The following is a 27,897-nucleotide window of genomic DNA, read 5'->3' on the forward strand; positions in this document are numbered from 1 at the left end:
AAGTGAATGTGATCAAGATGCATTGTATAAACTTCTCAAAGGATGAGTAAAATGAGGAAGAAAAGAAATTTACATTCTCTCCTGTTGATGAAAGAGAGCTTCTGATGCCAGCACACTGGGGAGTTTTGTTGCTATCTCACCCTGCAGAAGGCAGACTGAAATGGAGAGGAAGTTGGCAAACATGTATCAGGTTTTCTCAAGAAGTTCTAATGTCATATGATTTTTATTCTCTTTCAATAGAAGTGATACTTTAAATATGAGACCAGTTTGTTTTGCTTATACCTCATAAACCTTTTCCTATACATGGGTCACATGTCAGAAGATTTCTTTGATCAACTCGTGTATTCTAATAGATGCTTTGAACATGTGGCCTCCAGAGCTTCCTGTGAGGGAGAGATAAACCATGATATGTAATGCTGCAACCAGAATATCTGGTGACTGAAGACCTAGGGAAGTAAAGAAAAGATGGAGGATAGGAAGCTCTCATGGGGAGTGGTAATAATCATATAAGCACCAGCTCAGCTCTGGAAACAAACAGCAATGGATTCATATTTTAAAATTTCTTTATTTCTTCTTCTGAGACACTTTGGAAGTACCGACATATACCTAGATCATCTTCCAATCTTTTGACAATGAAGCACAACAACGAAGAGCATTGATCTATCTATCCATAGTCACAGACCATAGTCCGTTGTTTTTTTGTTTGTTTGTTTGTTTCTTTTTTGTTTGTTTGTTTGTTTTTGTTTTTTTGGCAATGTCAGACTATGTTCTCTTTGATACCAAGCAAAAGAGAAGGACCAGAGCGATGGCTTAGTCAATTAAAACCTTGTTATATAAACTCAATTATCTGAATTTGATCCCAAGAACCCTCAGTAGAATTCCCAAATGCTTTCCTCTGATCTCTATGGTAATAATAGGCACTAGTAATAACAAAATTGTTGTACCAAGCTCTCATCTTCCAGCTAGGAAGGTTAGGACTTGGGACAAATACTATGTTCTTGATTCTAGATTCAGAAGGACTTTATCTCATATTCCAGTTTCAGAGTTGGGGAGAGGGTAACTAAGTGGGTAGAATGTGTGTTTAACAGTCATGAGTTTGATCTCTAGGGGGAGTATTGATTAGTGTCTATCATGACAACACTTGTAGGGTAGAGACAAAGGATCAAGACTTCAAGGTCATCCGCAGATACATAGAAAGACCTAGACTAGCCTAAGTTAGGTGAAACTCCTTCTCAAACAACAGCAACAGCAGCAGCAATAGCAACAACAACAACAACAACAAAACAACAACAAGGTTCTAAGTTACAATTTCAAATGTGTTTATCTTTTTAACATAGATTCCAGAGTGTTTTTGGTACCTCTTTGTAGCTTCTTGTATTATGCTAAAGTTTCCCCAAAACTTGTTTGCAGTGTCCCTCAAGTTAGACTGAGGGACCCTGCTGCCAGTTGGTTTTGATTTGTAAATAAAGTTACCAGAGGTCAATGGCTGGCCACAGAGACAGAGGAGGGACTTTTAGGATTTTGGGAAAGGAATCAAGGAAGAATGGGAGGAGAGAGAGCCACAATGCCAGTGGAAGGACAGGAGACATCACTCCTGGGAGGTGCAGAGGGCAGAGAGCATAGAAGTCATGTAGGTGCCTGGGATCAAGACCCAAGAAGTTTCTATGTCTGAGTCTAAGGCAGCAAAGCTGGACTATAGATTTAAATAAATAATAACTTGCGGATATTAGAGGGGGGCTGGATCAGCCATGTGGAGGTTAAGGAGTAGCCCATTCATTGAGCTCTTTAAGGCACATTAAATAAAGGCTGTGTGTGTGTGTGTGTGTGTGTGTGTGTGTGTGTGTGTGTGTGTGTTTTCATTCAGGAATTGAGAATACTGGGGAGGGCACTGAGGAGTGCCACAGCCCTGCTGCCTGAGTCAATTTGAGAAGTGATAATTGGGTTCAACACTACACCTATTATTCATTATTTTCTCTCATAGAGACTGCCATTATGAAAGACATGCAAGTCACTTACCACAAGACACAGGTTAATGGTATCCATTCAAGAGCCAAACCCTTGTTTTCTTACTCCAGATCCACAAGTTGGGCAGGTTTTACAACTTTCTGTCCATGTTTCCCACTTTAAAATTATGGTCATTGTTTCAGTGTCATCTAACATTTACTATTATAGAAGTCTGAGGTCAGTCTGATTTTTATTCATTTATATTTAGTTTTCTCTTTCATTTTGTGTTTTGATAAGATCTTGTCAAATTTTATTCTCTTTATAATACAAGTTCTCATTGCAATACACAAACTCCTGGCACAGTTTTTTTCTTAATGTGTCCTAGGTCATACTGAGTTCTTCCTATTTGTATACATTGGACTGCAAAGTTTCCTTAGTTGGTTCTATCACTTCAGTATGGCTTGTGTGGGTCACGTAAGGTTTATGCACTTGGCCTTCAGTCTATGGCATGGCAATGTTGAAGCAGTCAGATCTATAAGAGTCAAAGCTTAAAGGAAAGTTAGTACTCATCAGGACTATTAGCCTTGGAAGAGATTAATATAGTTCTCAGGGGATACTGGCAAATTTCTTGACGATTAATTGTTATAAAAATAACAACACTGTTCTTCCAACTCAATGGCTATCTGTTCTGCTGTGCAATCTCTCCTTCTGGAGCATATTTCTGCCATACTTATGTTATGCTGTGACATCGGCACAGAGGCCCCTGCCAGAGGCCAGGCTGATCAAGCTACCTGATTTTGGATTTTCAGTCTCTAATGCTTTCAGCTACATACAGGTAAAAAAAAACACACAACAGAGAAATTCAGTCTTTCACTATATCAGCAGAAAATGGGCTATCATAATCAGGACTTTGGTTTTAATTCAGTTCGATTTTGTTTTGTTTTCCTTATTTCGTCACTGGTTTCCCACAATGTCAAGTCACTTTAGGTTGAGCCTCTGTTCTAGTCTCATATCTAATATTCCCTGTCTTTTTTTCATAGTTACTTTTGGGTAGGTTCTGCAGAAGCCCCCTATATTTAACATTGCCTATTACATTTTTCTCATTTATATGTGCCTTTGTAAAATTGATTCCTAGTTACTCTTAATTCTCCTTGAGAAGTGTACTTTCTTTGAAATCACCCATTCTTCCTCATGCTCTCTATGGTTTTATCAAATATTCTTTAATGCTTTTTAAAATTATTTTATTATATTTACATTTCAAATGTTATCCTCATTCCCAGTGTACCCTCCATGAGCCTTGCACCCCATCCTCTTCCCCTTTGCCTCTAAGAGGATGCTCCCCTACCTGCCCACCCACTCCCACGTCACTCCTCTCACATCCCCCTTCTCTGGGGCACGAGCTACATTTTTATCACTAGTTTGTCTCACTACGCTTATTGCTTTCTAATTCATTTCCATAGAATTCATGGTTTTTGTCTTTTTGAAAGAACCACAATAATTTCTTAATCTTTTCTAGTTTTTAGAGCAGAAATACTTTTAAAATGTTATTAAGACTTAGAGCATGAAGGGCTACACTTCTTTTCCCATGTTCTGCAATGTTCTTTTTGTTTCAGCATTTTTATCTTGTAGGTGAATGAATAATACTCTTTTAAAGTAGGCTTTATATGCTGAATTTTCTCTGTATTCATCATCAAGTGAGAGTATGTCCACATACAGTGCAACCATACAGATACAGTCTCCTGATTTCCACGGTTCTGCTCACCATCTCCTTAAGCCTACAGACAAGGGACAGATGGCCATTCCTGTGGATCCTTGGCACTTCAGATTCTTCTCTTTGAGCTGCCCATGTGGTATGCTTGCCATACTTTTGGGAACAAGATCCTTCACAGTGGTATCATATATCATAGTTCACACTTTCCTAAGTATATCCAACTACCAGCTGTTTCTGTGCTAACTGACAAAACATTAACTTTCAGCGGTGGCACTGTCAGATATAGACACTAAGTTCATCCTTCCCACCTTGCTCAGTTCAACTCCCTCCTTTGATATTTCAGAGAGAGTCACTCAGCCTAACTGACAAACTTATTTATTAGGCGCATATAGGTTTTGGTCTCTCCGTGCTGCTTCAGTTTCCTCATTTGAAAAATAGAATAGTAACTACCTTTAATTCCTAGCTGTTGCAGGAATTAAAAGAGCTAATTGTTAACAGCACTTGAAATATTGCTTGTTATTGTTTAAGCTTTACAAATGATCTCTATAAACAGTAACAATTCTCATCATTCTTAGAATGTGGAGTGGAAAGCTGGGTTGGCTAGCTAACACTGAGGCAAAAGGCAGACAACAGCAGGTCTCTAATAGTTCTTTCCTCAACCCTTTTCCTATTCCCTTTGAACAGCCATTGCCAAATAAGACACCTCATGTTTCCTTTGTCTCCTAAACTGTTGCCTTTGTCCCCAGGATTGACAAAGACAGTCCTTTCCAACCTAACTCCATTTTCAATAACGGGCCAGATGTGTATGGTAAGTCCTACTTGTGGCTGTGTCAATTGCTCTACTCTATTCAGGAAGCCTCCATAGCAGCTTTATTATTTCTCTCCTCCCCCAACACAATTTGGCGTGTGCACGTGTGTTCTAAACTGGTTTGAAGCATTTAATTTTGCCAATATAATTTTAGAGTATTAGATTGCCTCCTGTTCTTTCTCTGTCCTCCTTAATTACCATTTATTACAAAGTCACAGAGAATTCACATTAAATGTGAATTCTGACTTCCATCTCCCTGGCCAAAAACAGGGATAATAATTTCCATCCAATACAACCTGAGCTCATTTTACATGAGGGTGATTCAGAGTGGAGATTAGAAATCGTAATCAAGTCTTCCTCACAATCGCCTTACCCTGGCAGTCATTCACTAATGTCTCTGCTAATTGTTAGGAAAATGGAAAAATAAAAACCAAATCTCAGAGTTTAAAAAATTTATTTGAAACTAAACAAAACAATTTTCTTGCAGGGCTGGCAAAATCGCCCCTCTTGTCAGCTCTTGCAACATGCTAGTTTAAGGAGAGAACACAACTCATTTTATTTTGGCTAGATGGGGCTAATCCCACATCACCACAATCCCTCCTGATGTTTTATTGATTCTAAAGGACATTTAATCAGGAAGCAGCTCAGCACTAGAATCCTGCTAATTAGCAGACAGCCACATTCCAAATGGCTTTCCAATTGAACACAGATTAATGGACAATATGTACTAAGATAATGATTCAAGCATTCAGCTCCTAAAATGTGTGTCTAAATTGCATCTTTAATCTCTTAAGGATATAGGTTTGCATACAAAGCCTATAATGGAATGGGTTTAATTCATAGAAGAAGCTTTAGCCAATGACTGTTTACAGATGAAATAGGTTTATCTCTTATAAACACATTTTTCTTTGATTCCCATGGTGTTGATGTCCTAGAATATTCTAAGGTCAAAGATAGCAGTTTCCACTCATATTCCAGATCCCTGCAATATTGGTTCTGAGTTAGCTATTAATCAATGTTACCAGTAGACTCTTAACTATGTCCTACATATAATGTGAGCTTGATTTGGTGCTTGATTTTTCTTCATTTAGACTACAGCCTCTTTGGGAATCCCCCATTTGTTTTCTACTTTGCTCCCGACTCATCTTTCTGCTTTTGAAGTTTAACCATCTCTAAGGTGATGCTCATTTCCAAAGTGGCCCTTAGAAATTCATGTACGAGGTGAGACTCTCAGTCTTATTTACTCGTCTCTTGTCAAGAAACCTTCACCCACCTTATTTTCTCTTGTTACTCCTGAAACCTTGATATATGCCATATATTTTAACATACATTTCTCATCCTAACTAGAATATCCCTATATGAGGAACGGACTTTGTTTTTCTCATAGCTGTACTCCAAATGTCTGGAGAAACAGTATATTATTGGCTCATTCAATTTCATTAAATATGCACTGTATATTTACTTTGTGCCACATTGTAAGTTAGAAGCTGTGATCCTTTAGTTTACGAAAGCAGCTATGTTTCTTGTTGCTGCAGGGGATCACTGTATATACATCAATTATGAAACCACAAAAATAAAGCCAATATTCAATAGAGTGCTAGAAAATAAAATGACTAGGTGCTGCTTAAGTCCTTAATACAATGAACCTGATTTCATTGCGATGTTTGGGAAAGGCACCATTCAGTTTGACTATGAGCTGAGGACTGGAAATATTTTGAGATAACTTCTCCCCTAACTCGGTTCATCATCACAAATTCTACTGCTTTAGATATTTGGGATATAGAAATGAATTAAATAAAGAATCTGCTTGTCCTACAGTACTGCAGTTCACTGTTTACTACAATATGGCAACAAAAAAAACATGCTAAGTAAATGGTATTCGATTTATTAGAAGTTGAGGTGAGTTGGGGGACAATACATTCATATATTTATTTATATGAAACATTTAAAAAATAACTTGGGGGGAAACTGGAGAGATGGCTTGACAGTTAAAAGCAATGGCTGTTCTTCCAGGGGACCCGGGTTCAATTCCCAGCACCTACATGGCAGCTCACAGCTGTCTGTAACTCCTGTTACAGGGGATCTGACACCTTTACACAGAGATACATGAAGGCAAAACACCAGTATACATAAAAAAATAAGTTGGAAGTTTTGTATAGCCAAAAAGGGAAAGCAGGTAAAGGATAAAGAGTGGGGCATTGGAATTCTGAATAAAATAATTATATACCCCACACAGATTGAGTAAGCCTTAAGAAGTTTTTCTGTCTTTTTCTTTCCAGGGCTATGAGCGGTTTCCTAAATTTATCCATCAGTCAGTACCTATAAGAAGCCTTGAAGGTAACTCTCTAACATCTCCAGAGAGACTCGTGGGGACTTGGATCTGTACTCTTGGTGGGGTGTGTTATATTCTCCTTGCTCCTCCTAACCTTCAACTCTATCTTATTTGCTCATTGAAGATTCTCGCCTGTTCGATTTCCTCTTGCATCAAGTTAAGGCAATCTCGTTGCTTCCCTTTCTTAATAATCATTGTTTGATGATGATGCTTGGTCCTCAACCTTCTATAACACTGCTTAATCTGTTTGGTCTGTTATGAAGCTATTTATGATGGACATATAAGTAGTGATAGTTCCTAAGGGCTGAAAGAAAATTCCTGATTTGTGTTTTTATGACAACCGAGAACGTTTTGTTTTAAATATTTAAGAGATTATATTTATTTATTTTGTGTATATGTGCATGCATAGATGTGGAGGTCAGATGATAACGTGTGAGAGCTGGCTCTCTCATTTCACCATGTTGGATCCAGGGGCTGAATTAGGTCACCAGACTTGACAGTAAAGGCTTGTTACTGACTAAGCTATTTTACTAGCCCATGTTTGCTTTAATAAACAATAATTCTTTAACCCAGCTGTCAAGGGATTGAAATTGATTGGTTCCCACATGAAACTCCTTCAATCAACTTACTTTATTTCACCTCGGTAACCCAAATCTTGGTGATGGAGCAATGTTTCCAGCAGGGTCATAGTTATATGCAATCCATGCTTGCTACATATAGACATGATCTAGAAATAAGGCAGAATTTGAAGCTTCAGTAAAATGGAATTAGTGTTCTAATTTCTTCCCGTTATTATAGCCTACACAGTTCTAACAAAGACTCATTGCTCAGAAGTACATTGTGCCATTCAAGTATCACTCAGAGTCAGAGTTCCAGCTCAGTGCTTATAGGTAACAGACACCTTCAGTTGAGAGACAAGTGTAGTTTATTATTCAGAAGCCACTAAGCTTTCTATTACTTACATTTTTGTCAACTCATGTATAGTTAAGGTGGAGGATTGATCTGCCCTTCTTACTGTTGCTAAATTGTAAAACGTTTTATATCCTTTACTTTGATTTGTAAAAACAAGTGTGTTACGTTCATGGTTAATGGCATTTTTTTGTTGTTGTTGTTGGTGGTGGTGTAGGAAATTACCCTTACAAAAGCAATTTAAGGGACAATGGGTTTCAACTAACTCATAGTTCAAGGTTGAGTCCATCAAATAATAGCATCAGTAAGGCCGGTGGGCACATACAGCAGCTGGTCGTATTGCATCCATATTCAATGAGCAAAGATCAAGAAATGCATGGTAGTCCTTAGCTTGTTTTCTCTATTTTCTAGTCTAGAATCCCCAGCCCATAGACAGTTCTCACCTACAATTAAGGAGGATCTTCCTTCAACAATTAATATTAACAAAATAATCCTCACAGACCTGGCAGAAAACCCACCTCCCCAATTGTAGGTTCGACAAACTCACAATTAACACATTACCCATTCCAATCTCTGTCTTGCCCTTCTTAGGTTAGCTAATTACCAGAGAGAGTAGAACACTCAGTTGAATGTGAGCAAACAAATTAAAGAAATGTCTTTATAAGTGCCTCCAGTATTCTACTACTCCTCTGAACTATCATCCTTGGATATAGGACCAGGATAGTTTCTAAACTGTCAGAGTTCAAGGGAATTATTCAAACTAGTCAATCTTGAGCTTTCTTACCCTGCTTTGCTCATTCTTTCCACAAGAAAAATAGTAACAGGCTCTTGACCACACTTTCTGTTTTGTCCTGAACCTGGGAAGCCTTATGTGGTGTGATCTCTTCTTTTCAATAGCAATTTTCTATAGATCTATTAGTGAAATCATAGCTAAACAATAACGGAATCTACCTTTTAAACAGCAACAGGGCTTAGCTCTGTGTAACATGTCCCTGGCTGAGCCAAGGCATCGTGTTCCTCCTCAGCACATAGTAAGTAAGAAAGAAGGCAGAGGTCAAAAGCTCATGTTTCCTTTTTTATGAGGTTTTTAAACAAGCCTGTTACTTTCTAGATGTAAAGAAATTAAGTCAGAGAGACTTGCAGAGAAAAATAAAAGATTTTTCTGAAACATAAAGAAGAACAGAGTTAACTAAAAGTATAAGGAGTTAAGGAGAGTGCTGGGAAGAAGACAAGAAGATATGAATAACAGGTGAAAAAAGGTACAGAGCAGTATAGAACTGTGTTATGGTGCTACCCATTCGACAATTGTTTTATGCCTTTTTCTGAGAAAGCAGCAATCTTACTGTTTTCTGAGCTTCCTTGACAGACAGTATCTTTTCCAGGGTGGGATGGTGCTCGATTCATTTATTTTTCTTACCACCATTGTTTCGCTGTCATGAATAATAAAGGTTCAAGTAAAGAATGGATAAAATGGAATGTGTGTGGGAGGGGTTAGCAAAAAAAAAAAAAGCAAGACGATATGGAAATTTCTACCACATTCTGCCACCCCTAGTTAGTAAAAACTGATTATCTTTTATAGTGATTAGCATGTACTGATATGTTTTTGAACACCTATACTGAAATTCTATTCTCAAAATAGATCACTCTGTCAATGTTCAGTTTTGCTGAAGGCTAAAATGAATAGCAGATTAGAAAGAGTACAATCACGGTATCTAGACACAGACTGATTGATGACTGCTAAAATGTAACTGACTGTCATGAGGAGCAATAGAGACATGTACCAGAAAAGTTACAGGCAGGGTTACTCTGGATTACTATTAAAATCCTCCAAGGCATAAATATCCATACTAATGATCCTTAGCAGGAAATGTTTAAGTTCCTTTGTTCAATGAGGAAATGTTTTCAATAAGGAGTAAATAAATGTTAAAAGTCAATAAACTATATTATTTAGCAATAGTACAGTTTCCTCATGTTGTGTTTTACACTATCGCTTGACTCAACCATCACTATCAGTTAAAGGTACCTCTATGGATTTCTAATGACCAGATTTAGTCCTATTCAAAGAAGTCCTATTTTGCAGCATGGGGTGGCCGTGTCCTGTTCCTCCAAACTTTCTTTCATAGTTTTCTTCAGTACTCACACATCTCCCGTGATAATTTTTAATCTCTTTCACTGGCTTCTTTTGTCTAAATTCTCCATAATGAATGGCTTTTACAACCTGTTTCCTGCCTCACACTCCTCTGTTCTGTAGTGGTCTACACTGCTCCAATGATGTCTGCTACATCTTGAGTCTCAAAATAAGTAATTTCAGTCTAATTACCAAGATTAACATGTTCAAAAAGTTGTCCATAAGAACTTATTCTACTAGTTCACTTTACCCCTGTTTTGTTTCCTATCTGAGTAAATGTCATTGTCTTCTAACAAGTTCATGAATTTGGAGTTAGTTTGGGCCTATATCCAGCGACATATCAAAGCTGACCTTATCTTGTCTAATGTCTCCATCTCTCCGTTTAGTGTGTTACTTGAGGCATCATTATTGTTTGCGATTTTCCTGGAGCAGCTTCTTACAGGGATCTCTTTCCTTTCAGTTTTGCTTGAAACTTTGCCTTAAAAACTCTCCAAATAGGGTTGGGGATTTAGCTCAGTGGTAGAGTGCTTGCCTAGCAAGCGCAAGGCCCTGGGATCGGTTCCCAGCTCCAAAAAAAAAAAAAGAAAAAGAAAAAGAAAAAAAACCTCTCCAAATTACATTCAAAAGTCCCTCTGGAAGTTCAAATATGGTCATATCATTTGGACATTTAAAATGCTTCAGGGGTTGCAATGGTTTTATAGGATAAAATATAAACTCCATGGAAAGACCCTTCTTATATAGGCTGATACTCTTCATTAGTTGAACACAAGCCACTCTTTGAAGTGGTCGTTGTTTCCATGAGTCCTTCCTGACTCTGGAGATGGTTCACACTGTTCATTTGACCCTGATCACCTTTTCTATCATTTTACATCTTCCCCATTTGTTCTTTGCCAAACCTATATGCTGACCAAGGCTCAATATTTATATAATCTCCCTAGTTTATTTTTAGGATAAATTATATTGATGTCTAGTTAGTTCTACATTCAAGGCCATGGCTATGCCTTATGCTGTCATAGCATATCAAAGGCATTTCCTTTCCTGAAGCTCCTGGTGAACAGGATTGAATTTGTTGTCATTAGTGCCTAGAACTAATTAATGTATCATACATGAAATTAAATATACCATGTAGATCAGAAATACGACTATTGTATTAAATGTAGAGAAAAATTATGGATTAGTAGAAATATTTGGAGTGTTTTATGACAGGGATATAGAAAAAATTAAATATGAAAAGGGTGTCTGAGAAGTTGCAGAAGGTGGATGGAGATTCAGATGTTCTAAAGAATGTTCAAACGGGAAATTTGGAATTTGTGTAAAAGTGTTAAAGTCAGGCTTTGCTCAAGAGCTAAGTTTCTATAGTCCTGCTGAAATATATAGATTGCTCAGGAAATGGGAAGGCGTGATGGCTAATCTCAATTATCAACTTCGTGAGATACATAATAATCTGAGTTGTCTCTGGGCATAAATGTGGGAGATTACCTTTAATAGATTTATTAAGGTGGAAATACCTGCCGATTGTAGGTCACATGATATAACACTCTTCTCTAAGATATAATTGTTGAATCTATAAGGGATGGTCATTCCCTAAGCTATAATTATTGAATCTATAAAAAGTAGAAAGTGAGGTGAGAACAATCATTAATAGTGATTCTCTATTTCTTGACCTCAGATGCAATGTAACCAGGGGCCTCAAACCCTTATTGCTATAATTTCCCTGCCAAGATTGTAGTAACTTCTGTAAGCCAAAATAAGCCAGTTCTTCCTTGATTTTGCTAAGGCATTTTGTCACAGTAACAAGAAGAGTACAGCAGTGGAACAATTAATAAAGAAATAAATGTGGATCCACCTTGCATTTACAGTCCTAACACACCATCATTACACTGAAGATGCACAAGATAACAAGATATAGGAGTCCACAGATAATGAAGACATATTTAATATGTTTCTATACCTTTTTATGATTGATCAAATTCCAAATGATCTGAGTGTCAGGATCTGTATGTTATTTTTGATAATATTTATTTTTCTTAGGAGCCACAGGTGCTCTGAAAACCCTTTGAATTAAAAGCTCTTTGGGTGTTCACATCTCTACTTCATTCTCACTTTTGTTTTTATGGCAGGGAGCAGGATAGAGCTGTCATAGATTACCCAATAAAGTTCATGACTTTCTCTTTCACACTTTAAGAAAGTTAAGACTTATAGGTCCAAAATATCAGTGCTTCTAGTTCTGGCCTTTAAAGTCTGCTCTCAAGCTTGGATCCAGCAGTAAGGAAGTTGTGGTGTGGTTTGTACCCTTTGCTTCCTGTATCAAATATCCCTTGGGCCTTAATTTGCTTCACATTCTGAGGAAGCAGAATTCTATTTAACATGCCTCCCAGAACTATATTATACTCATAGTGAGTTCCAGCTGTCTTAAGAGATGCCAGATGGCTCATGAAAGACATACCATCTCTAAGGAAAATACACCCCATTTCCATGGATCTGAACCACAAAGTTAAGCTTTCAAGGACAGCTGTAGACAAGAACATTTAAGGGTTCCATGACAGATAGCTAGTGTTTAATGTTGTATCATGTGATCACAAGACTGAGATCTCAAAAAACTGGTATGTGTGTGTGTGTGTGTGTGTGTGTGTGTGTGTGTGTGTGTGTGTGAAGGTTAACCTATTTAAGTCTTATGTACCAGACTATATACAAATAATTTCATAAACTTAATCTCATTTAATCTTCACAATAGTCCAAGGAAGTGACTATTTGGAACCCTGGTTTTCCAGATAAAAATCTAAGACCAAAAGAGATTAGGTGAATGTCATTTAATTTTCAACCTATCTGTGTTGTAGTTTATGCATAACATCTGTAAACACAAGCTTCACCAATGGCATTACGTGGTTTACAATCTAACAAAGGTCTGCTGCTTCTTAATCTTTTCTTTCTGAACACAGGAAAGACAAGTCATAACTTTCAGACTACCCTGCAGTATTCTCTTTTTACTGAAACAAATTTGTATGTACAGTACACATGTACACATGTACACACACACACACACACACACACACACACACACAGACATTAGCATTTTCATGGTGGCTGCAACATGAAAAATGTACTACATACTTTCTCTGTAGTACCAGAGGAAGGCAGCTTTTGTTTGAGAATAATAGCCTATTTGTAAGTCACTACATCTTTGTTTTCTTAGTAAATAAAATAAAATTAAAAAATAAAAAGATACTCTAACTTCTTAACTTTTAACCCCTGAGTATGCTGTGATGCTTCTGAAAGTACCTTTCTCCTGTAATTCCCAACCTCCCCTAATTCTCTAATTTTTATGTATTTATTTATTTATGTATTTATTTATTTATTTATTTATTTATTTATTTTTGGTATTGTGCTCAGTAAAAACTTCTGGATATCCCCTCTTAATTGCATTCCCTCTGGTGTCAATTTCCAACCTGTTCTATACTTGAAATGTGGACTCCGACCTTGTGTCCCAGAATTCAGTTCATTTTTTTTCTTTTCAAAATTCAGAATTTATTTCACTTATAAAAGGGCAGTGCCAATGCCTACTTACATTTCATGATTTTGTGTAAGGAGTTAATTTTGTTGAAATTCTAGGATATCGTGTCAGTTAAGCATTTAGCTCAGTGCTCAGCACCTCATTAGAGTGAAGCAGTGTGAGACTGTGATATTATCAATGCAGTTACAGTCATAGCAACGATCATCATTCCACCGCTGCCCTGGACAGCTTTGCGACATCAGTTTATTTGGCTACAGAAGATTCATGAATTAATATTGTTCTGGGTCCTCTTCCATGAAACACATCTGCACTGGTAATTACTGTCTCAAATCAGCATGCTAGGCTCTATCTGCAATAAATTACATCAGTCCTAAAATATGGTGTTCCAAAGGCTTGAGAAGCCACATGCTGACCCCAAGTAGAGGCTCAGAGAGGATGTGAGAAATGAATTTGGCCTTGAAAAAGTACTTGCTTGCATTGTGAAATGTTATTTGGATATTATCATATTTTCTATTATTAACATTAAACATATCCCAAACGTAAGTAATTGCTGGACCAATTCTGCATGCTTCATAAATCTCTTCTCTATTTTGTTTTCTCTTCTCAAGTACACACACACACACACACACACACACACACACACACACACACACACACACACCCCAAGCAGTTGTAGTATAATGTAATCTATAGTGAGAACATAGAACATAGCTGTGCCTTATTGTTAATATAGACTCAGTATTCTAAAGTAAGTAGCCTGCTGACTCTTGTCAAATCTGACATGTAATTTTGGTTACCTTGGGCAGAGGCAGGCAGCCAGAGAATGAGTGATCTTCTTTTTGAAAGTTCAGGTTGAGGCAGTCTACACTGAACTTGCCTTGGTATGTTCTTAGTGCCATCTTCAAAATCTGCAGCAGGCTCTTGTTCACGTCAGACAGTAAGCTGGAGTCTTGAGGTGGGGTGCTGATTAGACAGGTAAATAAAGGCTATGAAAGAACAACCAGCTAAAAGGCTCTGCCGGCTTTGAGGTTGTGTTTATCAGTCCAGCCACTTACTGAATCTCACTACCAAATCTTAGTTGTCTGGATGAGGGCTGCATGTGCAGGGTTCATAGATTCACATGCTCCCTTTTCATTAGAACAATATTTATACTTTCTTGTCAGGAGGCACAAACCTAGCGGGCTATTTAACAGACCTAAACACCTAATCTGTCCTCCAGCCCTTTTTCTCATTTGAAACTAAAAATAGCAACAAGTTGTGAACCAAGCTTGACCTACTTAATCTTACTGTTTTTAAATTCAGTCCATTACTAATAGCAAATTAAATTCCCAAATCATTTTTTTGTCACAACAAAGCTGAGCGGATGCTCCCATATAGTGATGGCGGATTTATATGGGAATTGATTTGCCTGTTATTGGGCGGAGGAATTATTGCATACTTTCTAACCTACCTTTTTGTGTCTTGAGAACTGAGTGATTCAGGAATAATGTTTACTTACAGTCTTACATGCAGATGTGTAAGTACTGAGACAGTCATGTTTGACTTTTTTTTTCTTTTCTTTTTTTCAGAGCTGGGGACCGAACCCAGGGCCTTGTGCTTCCTAGGCAAGCGCTCTACCACTGAGCTAAATCCCCAACCCCTGACTTTTTCTTCTTTAAATAAGAGGAGTGAGAATGGGGCACTAAAATGTTATTCTGATTTGTTTCATGAACCCATTACCTCCAAATTGAAGTATTCCCCTGATCCATTTGAATGACACCCTCCTTGTGAAGTTGAAACTGACTTACACTTATGAAGGGAAGTTTTATTTCCTCAGAAGGAAGCTATAACATCTCTATACCTGACATCCACATACACCAGGCTTCTTTCAGTGATTGGTACTATTCGGAATGTACTGTGAATGGCAGGATTTCTGGAAAGGCTGTTACAGGAGTGTATTTCATCTGGCTCATTTGAGGAGATGAGGGCTCTAGCCCTCAAGTCACAGAGCTGCCCGACTCAGGAGATGATAAAGAGATCTCCCTCCTGAGCGGCAGGCTTAGACCCATGTTTTTACAAACACACTGTCTGGTCTGAACAAAGCAATTGTCTTCTCCAATGCACTCAGAATGACGTCTTTATGTGCTTCTGTTAAACAGAGATTCCTAGGTGTCCCTGCAAGTCCTATCATGGAACATCCTGAGACAACTGCAGATGCCTTCTTCAATAGATATTCATCGAGCTCCTCAAATAGGCCAGTAACTATGGTAGGACTGAGACACAAATTTGGCTAGGACAGACACCATTCCTAACCTCAAATGCCAAATAAGTAATTCCAAATGCAATGCCTGTCAGGAAGGAAACAAGTTCGGAACCATGAGACAAAGAAATGTAATAAGGTACAGGAGCCAGAAGAGACCTCCCATTTGGCACTGAAGAGATCTAAATAGTTGGTAAATTTCCAGGGCTACAATTTCATAATCTTTAGTAAATGAAAGCTGGTTGCTACATACTAAAATATCCTATCATTCATAAATTTGTTTATTATTAAGATTAAGAACCCAAAGAGTAAACCCTGATTTTTATGGTACATTCAGCAACTTTGGTTGAACCAGCCAAAATTTCCAGTAATAAAATCAACTCTACTCTTCGGTTCATGGACATTTATGTGCAGTGATATAATTTCTAACTATGAAGTAACCTTATTTCTAACTGAAAAAAAGACATAATAAAAACACTATGCACCAAGCACTCCTTGAAATAACATTGTGCTTCTCTTTCTTTCTTTCTTTCTTTCTTTCTTTCTTTCTTTCTTTCTTTCTTTCTTTCTGTCTGTCTGTCTGTCTGTCTGTCTGTCTTCCTTCCTTCCTTCCTTCCTTCCTTCCTTTCTTTCTTTCTTTCTTTCTTTCTTTCTTTCTTTCTTTCTTTCTTTCTTTCTTTCTTTCCTCTCTGAATTTTAGTTACTTTAGTGCAGACTTTCACTCTATACCTCTGCCTTCCTTTATCTTGTTGTGTAGAAAAGGTTGGCAAGGAGCTCACAGCTATCCTGTTCCATTGCATTTTGACATTTAAACACTCATGTCTTATTATACTTTGCTATCAATTATCCTGTTCTATCTGTCCCATTGTCCTCTGCATACCTTCAACTGCTTCCCTCCCTCCCTCCCTCCCTCCCTCCCTCCCTCCCTCCCTCCCTCAGGAGTAACCCTTCTACCTTTGGGACATGTGCATTCGATTGCTTTCTATTCTTCAGCTTTATTTCTGGCCTTCCATGATTACCTTTTAGTTTCTGGACTGATAATCACACAGATATAATGTGTACACACACACACACACACACACACACACACACACACACACACACAAGAGCACACTTTTAAATCTAAGATTGAACATCTTCAGTAAAAGGAAAATCTTTGGCTTTGTTACCAGTTAGAAATCAATGTAAGAAAGATTATTTGAGTCTCCATTTCCAACTGGACACTGAAAGCAAGAAGGAAGTAGATGGAGTATAGAGTGACAAAGGAGAAGAACCCAGGATTTTGGTGATGGAACCCATGTTCCTGACAACTGCCTTTCCTCCCTGTTCTTGGCAAACACAGAAAATGTCACACTATACTCTTCTCCATCTCTAATATTTCTCTCACACACACTTTAAAAAAACAATCTGTAGTGCCTTTTGCTTAAGATTATCTAAAAAAATTATTGCTTAATTTTAAATTTTAAAACCATTTGTTAATACCAATAATATAGGACTTCACTGTCCAAACCTACTTTCTGAGCTCATAGTTTAACATTGATTTCTGCACCCTATGTGATTCTTTTTTATTTAAGAATTAGATTTTTTTATTTTCAAAGAAAAACAAAAAGGCAGATATTTTGGCATGATCTGGTATTGAGTGGGGGGAAAAGACAGCAGCCCTGAGAGGTAGCAGAAAGAATGGAAACAGGCAACCTTAGGAGGAAAGAGGTTTGGAGGACCCTCTATAATGTACCAGAGACCTGTGAAGTAAGAGACCCTCAGGACTCAATGGGGGGACCCTAGATGAAATGCCCTACAATGGGGAGAGGGAACATATTGAATCCACCTCCAGCAGAAAGACAGGGCAAAAAGTGAGGGATGGAGTTGCTATCTCACAGTCAGAACTCTGACCTATACTTCTTCCTGTCTGAAAGAAATGCAGGAATGGAAATGGAGAAGAGCCGGGGAAGAGAAGGTCTAGCAACAAGCCTAAAGTGGGATCCAGCTCAAGGGGAGGCCCCAAGACCTGACACCATTACCGAATCTATGGGCATTCACGAAAAGGGACTTATCATGACTGCCCTCTGAAAGACCCAATAAGCAGCTCAAAGAGTCAGATGCAGATATGTGCACCCAACCAATGAACAGACACTGTTGACCCCTCTGAATGAATTAGGGAAAAGCTGGAGGAAGCTGAAGAGGAGAGTGATCCTGTAAGAACTGTAGTCTTAAGTAACTTGGACCCCTGAGATCTCTTAGAGACTGGATCACTAACCAGACAGCATTCAGAGCTGATATGAGACCACAACACATATTCGGCAGAGTACTCTCAGGTCTGGGTTCAGTTGGAGAAGATGCATCTAACCCTCAAAAGATGGAAGCCCCAGGAAGTTTAGAATTCTAGTGGGATAGGTGGGGTGAGTACATTGTTGTGGAGACAGGGAGAGGGGAGGTATGGGATATGGAACAGATGGGGGGGTAGGGTGGGCTGGGAGGGGTATAAAATCTCGAGTGTAAAAGTAAATAATTAAAAGTAAATATATGAAATTAATGAAAATATTTTTCTATGCTGAGAGAGAGAGAGAGAGAGAGAGAGAGAGGAGATGAGAGGAGATGGACAGGGTAGGGCAAGAAAGGGAGAGGAAGGCAGGTAGGAAGAAAAGATGGGGGCAAGTGTTTATGAACAAGTAGCTCTAGGGAATGTCTCTACTGCCTTGAAAGCTCTAGAAGGCCAGTGCAATAGTCTGAATATTTATTTACCAAACTCACACTCAGGAGCCTTAGTTTATAAGAGTGGAGCCCTCGTGAAAAGGGTTATAGAAGAGCTTGCAGGGTCTTTGTGTCTGTGTCTGTCTCTCTGTCTCTGTCTGTGTCTCTATCTCTCCCCTCTCCCCTTCCCCCTCCCCCTCCCCCTTCCCCTCTCTCTTTTTAATCATATAAGGATAAGGAAGGAAGTGACACCTGAAAACCCAAACCCAAGCAGGCTGGTACTTTCATCTTAAACTTTGAACTTCCAAATCTAGCTACCAACAGCACTGCAGTTCACCACAGCAGTATGACTTAGATATGCAGGAACTTTATGACTACAAAGGGGCAGAGCATACCTTTGTTTATCCTGGCTCAGACTTGGAGTTTTCCTTGGGTTACTATATACAGCTGTTCCATTTTGCTGTAAATTATCTTTAGTTGCTTCTTTCAAAAAACAAAGTAGCTCTCCATAATTCACCTGAAAGTTAAATATAAAATTTAACAGCTTCATTTAATTTGTGTCAAAGGGAAAGATGCCCGTTGCAGTCAAATGTATTTGGAAAATGTTCACTACTGATAATTTTCAAAAAATCTTATTTAAAAAAATGCAGGTCCATAATTATTAGTTAATTATTAATGGTTTTAGCTAAGTGGTCTTATCTGGACAAGTGGCAAAACAGTCCTTCCTCCTCATTCTTGCCTTGTGGTTGGGTAAAGCAAAATTACTTAAATTCTCAGCAAGAACACAACATATACACTTCTAATTCAGTTGCATCAATACCAGTGAGCTGTGCTTGAAACACCATGCTTTGGATTCCAGGCAACTGTGTACTGGGAACTGCAGGGTTCTTACTATTCATGGAGTTTTCTACCCATACAGAAACACAGTGGCTTAATTAAGAAAACGAAGATTTTAATATTCTATACAACTACTCTTCAGCATATTAGGGTAAAATTACTGTATCTTTAGATTATATTAAGTTAAAATGTCTGGTTTTAAAATCCGTTGTTTGAACTCCTGACTTGATTTTCATGAAAATCAATTCAGTTATTTTGGATTGGGATTAGGACAGAATTTTCAACTTCAGAAACAGTGCTAAACAGACCTTTGGTAATATGAAGTGTTAAACAGACTTTTGCTAATATGAACTACATACTTATGTGAAGTGGTACTCTTAGCATTGATAATTACAAAATCAAGGTATTGATCAATTTTGATCAAGCAATATCTGAAAAAATGTTGGAGATGCTTTACATCCTGCCATAACAGATATTCATCTAAGACTGAACTCTTTTGTTTCGTGTGTGTGTGTGTGTGTGTGTGTGTGTGTGTGTGTGTGTGTGTGTGGTTTGCATGTATGTACACATAAGTGTATTCTGTGGAGGGCAGAGGTTAATGTTGGTTATGCTTTACCTCATGTATTGAGATAGACTCACTCAGATTAACCCAGGGCTTGCTAATTTGGCTAGCCTAGTTGACTGGTCTGTCCTAGGATTTCTTTTACCCTCTCCCATGGGCAAGTATTACAGATGGAATGCAACAACTCTTTGGAATGAATAGGGGTGCTAGAAATCTGAACTCTCACTCTTGTGCTGAGTAATGCATGGCTGCACAAGAGACAGTGTGACTGGTTCCCACCCCTAGAATAGAGCAAGCAGAACATAGGCCTCCAGGAGTGTTGACACTTTTTAAAAACAGTAATGTACATAATATACTTTATATTTCTCCTTCAAGAGATGTCTCCCTGGCAAGGTTAATGACTCCATCATAAATAGAAACAGCAGTCAGGGAGGCTAAGCTGTCTCTAAAGTCCTTAGCAGAATGGTAAATGCTGTGACCTTCAGGACAGTCCTTAAGGCTGTGGGAAAGAACTGTGAAAACATGAGTTCAATAATGTACAATTTTTCAACTACACATAATATGAGGACACAATGTGAATTATATGGGGGTACTGCAGACCTCAAAACAGATGCAGTTGCACTATGAGCCAGCTTGTCAGAAAGATATTAAGAAAGGAGATAAAGAGATTTGGGGAATGGTGATTGCTGGGCAGGATCCCACCCAGCTAAATTTATCTTTTGTGCTTACAAAGGCAGGTAGACTCCTGAGTTCAAGGCTAACTTGGGACAGTGTGAGGTTAGCAATTCCAGAGTGAGATCTCTCCCAGCTAGCATATTGTTTGTGTTTAAAAAGGCAGGCAGATCTCTGAATTTAATTGCAATGTTAAAAAATGTACTTGCTGTCCTCTAACAATCAAGGGGCTAAGGTCATAAAGTGCTGATTCATGAAATGATCAAAAGGGAACCTGGGTAAATAATTGAATTGATATGTAAATAAAAGAGTGAAATTTGGTCTTTAAGAGCTGTGTGCTCTAGATGAGCTGGAGATCCAGCAGCGGCACAACACAAGGCTGTCAACTTGTACCCATGATTAGCTTCAAATCATTCTTTTTTCTGGTCCAAAACACCCCATTCCTCAGAACCCTTATTTAAGCCAAGGCTGGTCATTGGCATTCATTCTTTTTGTTTTATTTTATTTGCAAGGTATTTGCCTCCTGAGCCATTTCTCCAGGCAAGGGTATTTTTACAAATACCACTAAGGATACTTGACTAAGCTTAAGGAATGGTAGTATTTTATATTTACCTAAATGATACACACTACTTAGATCCTATATCTAAACTAAAAACCTCCCTTTGGAGACTAGCTTTCATCATATCAGAACATGCTGTGAAAGCCATCCAGAAAGGAAAGAGATCAATGTCCTGTACAGCTAAGATGCATATGTACCAATGACAATAATGGCAAGATATTCTGCAAGGTGCAATAGTGACACTCTTATCTAGATGTGAACTAATAGCTATCTAATTGTACTTAAGAACTTCCCAACAAAAAGAAACCGTGCCTTACATTAGAGATGTATCTTTTCAGTACTAATGAGATTTTGGAATTTAGAGGAGAGCTTGTAGTTTACCACTAGCATCATTCCTAAATATATTCTCAACCTTAATTTATAACCATTTAAAAGTGTAGCTCTCAGACCACATCAAAGAAACATCTCTTTGCAATAAATGGGCACTGGACACACACACACACACACACACACACACACACACACACACACACACACTCACACACACAGATACATGACATAAAGTAAGTCATATACCTAAGGCTCAGAAAACATCACAGAAGAGGAGGCTGAAAGATTAAAAGAGCCAGAGAATTATGAAGTCTTGGAGATTTTTTTCTCCTGGAAATGACAAGGAAGCTCCACCCATGACACTGAAATAATAATGCTGCCTAAACAAGACCTGAGTAATAGCAATACCAAAGACACACTAACACAGAAGGTGGAACTCTCACAGGGTCCTACCCCTAGACAAAAAGCTATAGGCAGTAAATGACCTCAAGCTGTACTACAGAGCAATAATGATAAAACAAACAAACAAACAAACTGCATGGTATTGGTACAGAGAGAAACAGGATGATCAGTGGAATAGAATTGAAGACCTAGAACAAAACCATACATCTATGGACACTTGATCTTTAACAAGGAAGCCAAAAATATACAATGGAAGAAACAAATCATTTTCAATAAGTGGTGCTAGTCTAACTGGAAGTCTGTATGTAGAAAAATGAAAATAGACCCATATTTATTACCTTGCACAAAGTTCAGGTCAAAGTGGCTCAAGGACCTCAACATAAAACCAGATACACTGAATCTAATGGAAGAGAAAGTGGGAAAGAACCTTGAAAACATTGACATGGAAGGAAATTTCCTAAGCAGAACTCCAATGGCTCATGCACTAAGATCAAGAATTGATAAATGGGACCTTATGATACTGGAAAGCGTCTCTAAGGCAAAGGATATAGCCAATAGGACAAATCTGCAGCCTACAGATTGGGAAAAAGTCTTTAATAACCCTTTGTCTGATAGAGGGCTTATATCCAAAATATATAAAGAACTCAAAAAGCTAACCTCCAAAGTTAACAATCCAATCAAAAAATGGGATAAAGAGCTAAACAGAATTCATAACAGAGGAATTTTGAATGGCTGAGAAGCACTTAAAGAGGTATTCAAGGGGTTGGGGATTTAGCTCAGTGATAGAGCACTTGCCTAGCAAGTGCAAGGCCCTGGGTTCGGTCCCCAGCTCCGAAAAAAAGAAAAAAGAAAAGAAAAGAGGTATTCAAAGTCCTTAGTGATTAAGAAAATACAAATCAAATGACCCTGAAGTGTAAGATTCTATCTTACAATAATCTGAAAAACTAGGATCAAAAACTCAGGGGACAGAAAATGTTGTAGAGGATGCAGAGAAAGAACATACTCTTTTATTGCTGGTGGGATTGCAAACTGGCACGTCGTCTCTGGAAATGAATCTGGAACTTACTCAGACAATTGGAAATAGAAGACCTAAGTATACCACTCTTGGGCATATACCCAAAAGAGGTACCACCATAACACAGGGGCACATGCTCCACTATTCATAGCAGACTTATCGGTGATAGCCATAAGCTGGAAAAAACCCAGATGTCCCACAATGGAAGGTTAGATTCAGAAAAGGTGGTTCATTTACACAATGGGATATTATTCAACTATTAAGAATGAAGATATTATGAGTTTTGCAGGCAAATAGATGGAACTAGAAAATATCATCCTGAGTGAAGTAACTCAGATCCAAAAGTATATGCATGATATGTACTCACTAATAAGTCAATATTAGCTCCCCAACCCCCCAAAAAGTACAGAATACTCAGGATATATTCCACTGAAGTCAAAAAGTTTAACAAGCTGAAGGGTCCATGTGAGAATGCTTCAGTCCCACTTGTGAGGAAAAAACAAAGCAATCACAGGAAGCAGAGGAAAAAGGGACATGGGAGGGGAGGGGACATGGAGGAAAAAGGGAACCTCATTAGGTATTAGAGGTGGGAGGTGGGGATCAGGAGAGAAGCTCTGAGGGCCAGCAGATTGAATGGAAATAATCAACCTCAGGGGCTGGGAGGTGGAGGGAGGGTGACCTGGTGGGTGAGAGACCTCCTGGTGAGGGAGGGACCTTAAATGAAATGCCCAACACTGGGGAGAGGGAACCTGTAGAGTCCACCTCCAGTAGAAAAACAGAGCATCAGGTGTAGGGATGTGGTTGCTATCCCTCAGCCAAAAACTCTGACTAAGAATTGTTCCTGTCTAAATGAAATGCAGGGACAGAAAATGGAGAAAAGACTGAGGGAATGGAGTTCCAGTTATTGGCCCAACTTGAGATCCAGCTCAAGAGGAGGCTCCAAGGTCTGACACTATTGATGATGACACTGATGCTATGGTGTGCTTACAGACAAAAGCCTAGCCTGGCTGTCCTTGAGAAGCCCAACCAGCAGCTGAGACAGACAGATACAGATACTTGCACCCAACCAATGGACTAAAGTCAGGGACTGCTATGGTTAAATTAGGGAAATACTGGAAGAAGCTGAGGAGAAGGGTTACCCTATAAGATGACCAGCAGTCTCAACTAACCTGGATCCCTGAGATCTCTCAGATACTGAACCACCAACAAGGCAGCAGATGGTTGGAGGCCCCCCAACTCATATATAGCAGAGGATTGCCTGGTCTAGCCTCAATGGAAGAGGAAATGCCTAAACCTCTAGAGATTTGAGGTCTCAGGGAGTGGGGAGGGTTAGTGGGCATAGACAGCCTCTTGGAAACAGGGAGGAAGAGGAATGTGATGAGGAACTATGGGTGGGCAGACCGGAAGAATGGTAATGACTGGACTATAAAAAAATAAAAGTAAAAACATATTAAAAATTAATTTTTCCTAGCAATGTCATGATTAATTGGTTATCCAATGCAAAGTGACCACACTTAAAATTAATCATATTCACATAAGCTACACATAAGCAACAAAAACTGGTTCAGCAGTTGTACTTATGAATTTTTATATATGTAATAATGATCATCAATGAAGAAAAAGAGGCCATTTGAGTAGGAGGTGAAGGGGAGGGGTTTGAGGTAGCCAAAAGGAAGGGGTTATAATATAATTATATTTTAAGAACAGATAAGGGGCTGGAAAGATGGCTGAATGGTTAATAGTACTTGTTGCTCTTACAGGAGACTCAAATTTGGTCCTCAGCATCCATATGGTAGTTTACAACTACCTGGAACTCCAGTGCTTTGGCATCTCTGCTTTCTTCTAACCTTCACGGGCACAAGGCATGGCATGCATACATGTATACACGAAGGCAAAGCAATCATATACATAAGATAAATTTAAAAATAAATCATTAAATAAATAAGCATATTTATCTCATTAGTGTACAAACTTGCTTTAATATTTTATAAATATTAAAATTCTATGTATACCGAAGAATATTGTTGACAGTTCTTTGTGATCCATTATCAGTAATTGTTTGTTTACCTATTTTATATATCTATATACCTGAGGTCACATATAATTTCTTTAGCAAGAAAATGACAAAGTTTACAGAACCATGGGAGAGCCATGTGGCTAGTTCTGAATAAGGTGCTATGAACACCTTAAGCTCCCTGCATAAAGGCCTTGAAGGTCTCTCCTTTAACCCTCCAGTATCACCTGTAAAAGAAGTCCTGAACAGCTGTTTCATTAGGATGAGAGTCCTGTAGCTTAAACAGCATCAGTGCCTACAAATATAGTGTGAATTTAAAAACTAACAGCTAGCAGGAATTGGGAATGTAGCTCAGTTGGTAAAGTGTCTGCTACAACATAATTCTTGGGTTTGATTCCCCACATGAAATAGAACATGCTAGCACATGACTCTTCTCATGGCTCTTGAAGGGGGGAGGCAGGAGGATTAGAAACTCAAGGTCATCTTCAGCTACATAGGTGCCTTCAGATGCCAGTTGCATCAGAACCTATTTCAAAACATCAATAAGTTATAGGTTTTTAAAAACCACTGAGAATGTGGGGTTGTTAATGGGAGGAAAATGTAGCGTCTAGCTTATTTCCACCCTCTCACATCTCAGAAATGGTTATTACATATAATATATGCTTATAAGTTTAGATGAATTCATATACCCTAAAGACAAGAATTTATTAGATTAGATGAAATAAGCCAAGATTGTTTCCCAGTGTAGTAAGGGATTGAAGGATGGTCACTGATTCCCACTGCTAACATAGATGCCATCCAATGGTTCTGGATAAAAACCTCCAGAGAACCAGAGGGACAGCCTTGGAAAGAAGTTAGGCAGTCTCATATACAGTAGGTCTTCGGCTATAAAATTTTACTCAAGTTTCATGTAGCTTGTGTCATGTATTGGCCACATACTTCTAAATAATTCTCATAAGATAGAGCAGGTTAAATTATGATAGCTTAGGAGAGAGAGAGCATTTATTTGAGCATCTACTAAGGGTTCGATACAACATTAATAATTTCCATTTGTTACATTACAAATCAAGAGATGATGCCTGTGGTGTTGGTTTTTACTTGGTTTCCTAGATGAGATCATTGAGGTACCAGGGACACTGAGATCAGTCACATGGGCTGTATGCAAAGCCACTGTGGCTTTACTATAAGTGAGCTCATGTCTTAGCTCCATGTCTTCCATTAATCCCTTGGTTCCTTCAACCAATTTCCTTGACAACCTGGGCCTCAGTTTGCAAAATGGTAGCCATAAATTAAATTTTAAAGACACCTCTAACTTCTAAGAAGCCTAAGTCAGAAAAAAATTTACCTTAGTTTACTACTCTACTCTTACCTTGAGGCTCAAAGACCATGCCTGCTCACCATTGGACCCAAAAAGGCTCATTGATTTGAATCAGTATCAGGCTTCATATGTTTAGAACAGACAGTGAAAGTTGAGACAAGAAAGTTCTTTAAAGAAAAATTGAACAGATCTGAGATCCCAAACCTTATTTTATCATCCAATATTTTCTCATGTAAACGTTTCCACTTATGAATATGCATAAGCTTAGAGGCCCATAAGAAAGGTCTTGGTCAAGGAAGAAACTAACTTCTTAATTTTATTACCCTGATGGGTTAAAAAGAAGAGACATTAAAAAGAACCCACATTTAAGATCACATAATATCCATACCCCTTCTGGAGAATCCCTTCTAGAAAATCTTTGGCAGAGGAGCTTGAGTGTTGGTAATGGCAGAGGTACTTTATGCCTTAGGAAGAGGCGGTTCAGCTGTGACTGGTGGAGAAAGCCTGACGAGATGGGGTCCAGAGTCTTCAGCTCTTTCTGAAGTTTGTCCAACAAATTGGAGCTCAATGGGCATGAGTTGAGTTCTCTCCTGACCAATGCAATTAGAAAAGAATCTTCTCTTGTCATTACACTTGGCCTTCGGACAACTTCCTAACACAATAAGGGATAGAAATGTGAGTAGAACTCTGAGCAAAGACAAGTAAAAGCAGAAGCAAAAAACAACTGGCACAGGTTTCAAAGTTGGGCCTGGCCTAGGGCAAGACAAGATGGTACCACCTGAGGAAAAGTATCTGTTCTGGATAGATTGATTAGTTTATGGGACTTTGGACCTCTTCCTTAGGAGGGAAGGAAACAACTCTTCTTAGAGGACATATATGCTCTTTAATACCCATCATCTATCTTTCGCAGTCGAGGAAAATGAAAACATTTCATCTTGAACAGGCATTTAGAATAATAAATCTTACAGACTTTTCAGATTGGGGAGTTCAGTGCTGAGAGTGTGAGAAAAGATGAAGGCTGAATTGAGATTGGATAAACTGGAATGATAGGAGCCTTCTAGGAAATTTGGAGTGAAGGAAGTTGAGATCTCCAAACTTGCCTGAAAAGTCACCAAGGAAGATTCCTGTGAATTTGGGGAATACGAGGAGTATGGCATCTGCCAGTCCATTTTCTGATGTTCTAACCAGTATTTCACAGGAAAGTACATTCAGTGACCATATACACATTCAGAGAAAACAAGTCAATAATTTAGTATACATACCACAGCTTGACCAGAGTTGTCCTTTGTATTTTCCAAGCACCAGTCTATAGACTTTCTTCTGGGGAGACTATGCATATAGGATAGAGATTGGTCTCCTGCTGGTACAGAGCTGCAGTGGACATTTGCCCCATGGGAAATCTTAAAGAAAGAAAGACAAATGAAAATAAAGATCAGAAATATAGAGGGGAAAAGAAAACAGAGCATGAGTGAGCCAACTGCCTTCTTTCAGGGAATTCCTATTCTGACTGAAACTCAGGCCATGACACCATGGAGTAACTAAATTTCCAGTGAAGAACTCTTGTTCCACAGCATTGCAGCCTTAGACAATTAACACATGTGTAACAAAATGGCAACAATTAGACACCGTTTCGTCTGTGCGAGGAAGGTGTTTTTGACAGATGCACATAGGAAAATAGGTAGAATACAAGGTGTTTGTAGACAAATGTGGAATCTTACCAAAAATGGGTGTCTTTGTAGGATGTTTTTATTAGCAAGTTCAGTAAAGGGTGGTGAAGACAATTACGAACTTTGGCAAGAAGAAATGAAATTCAAAGTTTTACTCTCCAAAAATGTTATTAAAGTTTATAACCAAATATTAGAGGAGTTAGGGTCAAAGTTAAAATCTAATCTCATTTCCACAGAATATGGTGAAT

The 27,897-nt window shown here is 38.4% G+C and overlaps 1 protein-coding gene across 2 annotated transcripts in view; it reads right to left on the reverse strand.

The window, feature by feature from the left end:
- C5h1orf87 (similar to human chromosome 1 open reading frame 87) overlaps positions 1 to 27,897 on the reverse strand; it is a 69,058-nt gene that overhangs the window by 16,287 nt on the left and 24,874 nt on the right. For both annotated transcript variants that reach the window (XM_017593577.3, NM_001411863.1), the window contains exons 4-8: positions 27,245 to 27,382; positions 26,371 to 26,634; positions 18,669 to 18,790; positions 14,141 to 14,306; positions 7,425 to 7,522 (exon numbers count right to left, since the gene is read on the reverse strand). In XM_017593577.3, the coding sequence (XP_017449066.1) occupies positions 7,425 to 7,522; positions 14,141 to 14,306; positions 18,669 to 18,790; positions 26,371 to 26,634; positions 27,245 to 27,382 (788 nt within the window). The remainder of the gene's footprint in view (positions 1 to 7,424; positions 7,523 to 14,140; positions 14,307 to 18,668; positions 18,791 to 26,370; positions 26,635 to 27,244; positions 27,383 to 27,897) is intronic.

The sequence above is a fragment of the Rattus norvegicus genome, chromosome 5, assembly GCF_036323735.1.
Source record: "Rattus norvegicus strain BN/NHsdMcwi chromosome 5, GRCr8, whole genome shotgun sequence".
Taxonomy (NCBI): Eukaryota; Metazoa; Chordata; class Mammalia; order Rodentia; family Muridae; genus Rattus; species Rattus norvegicus.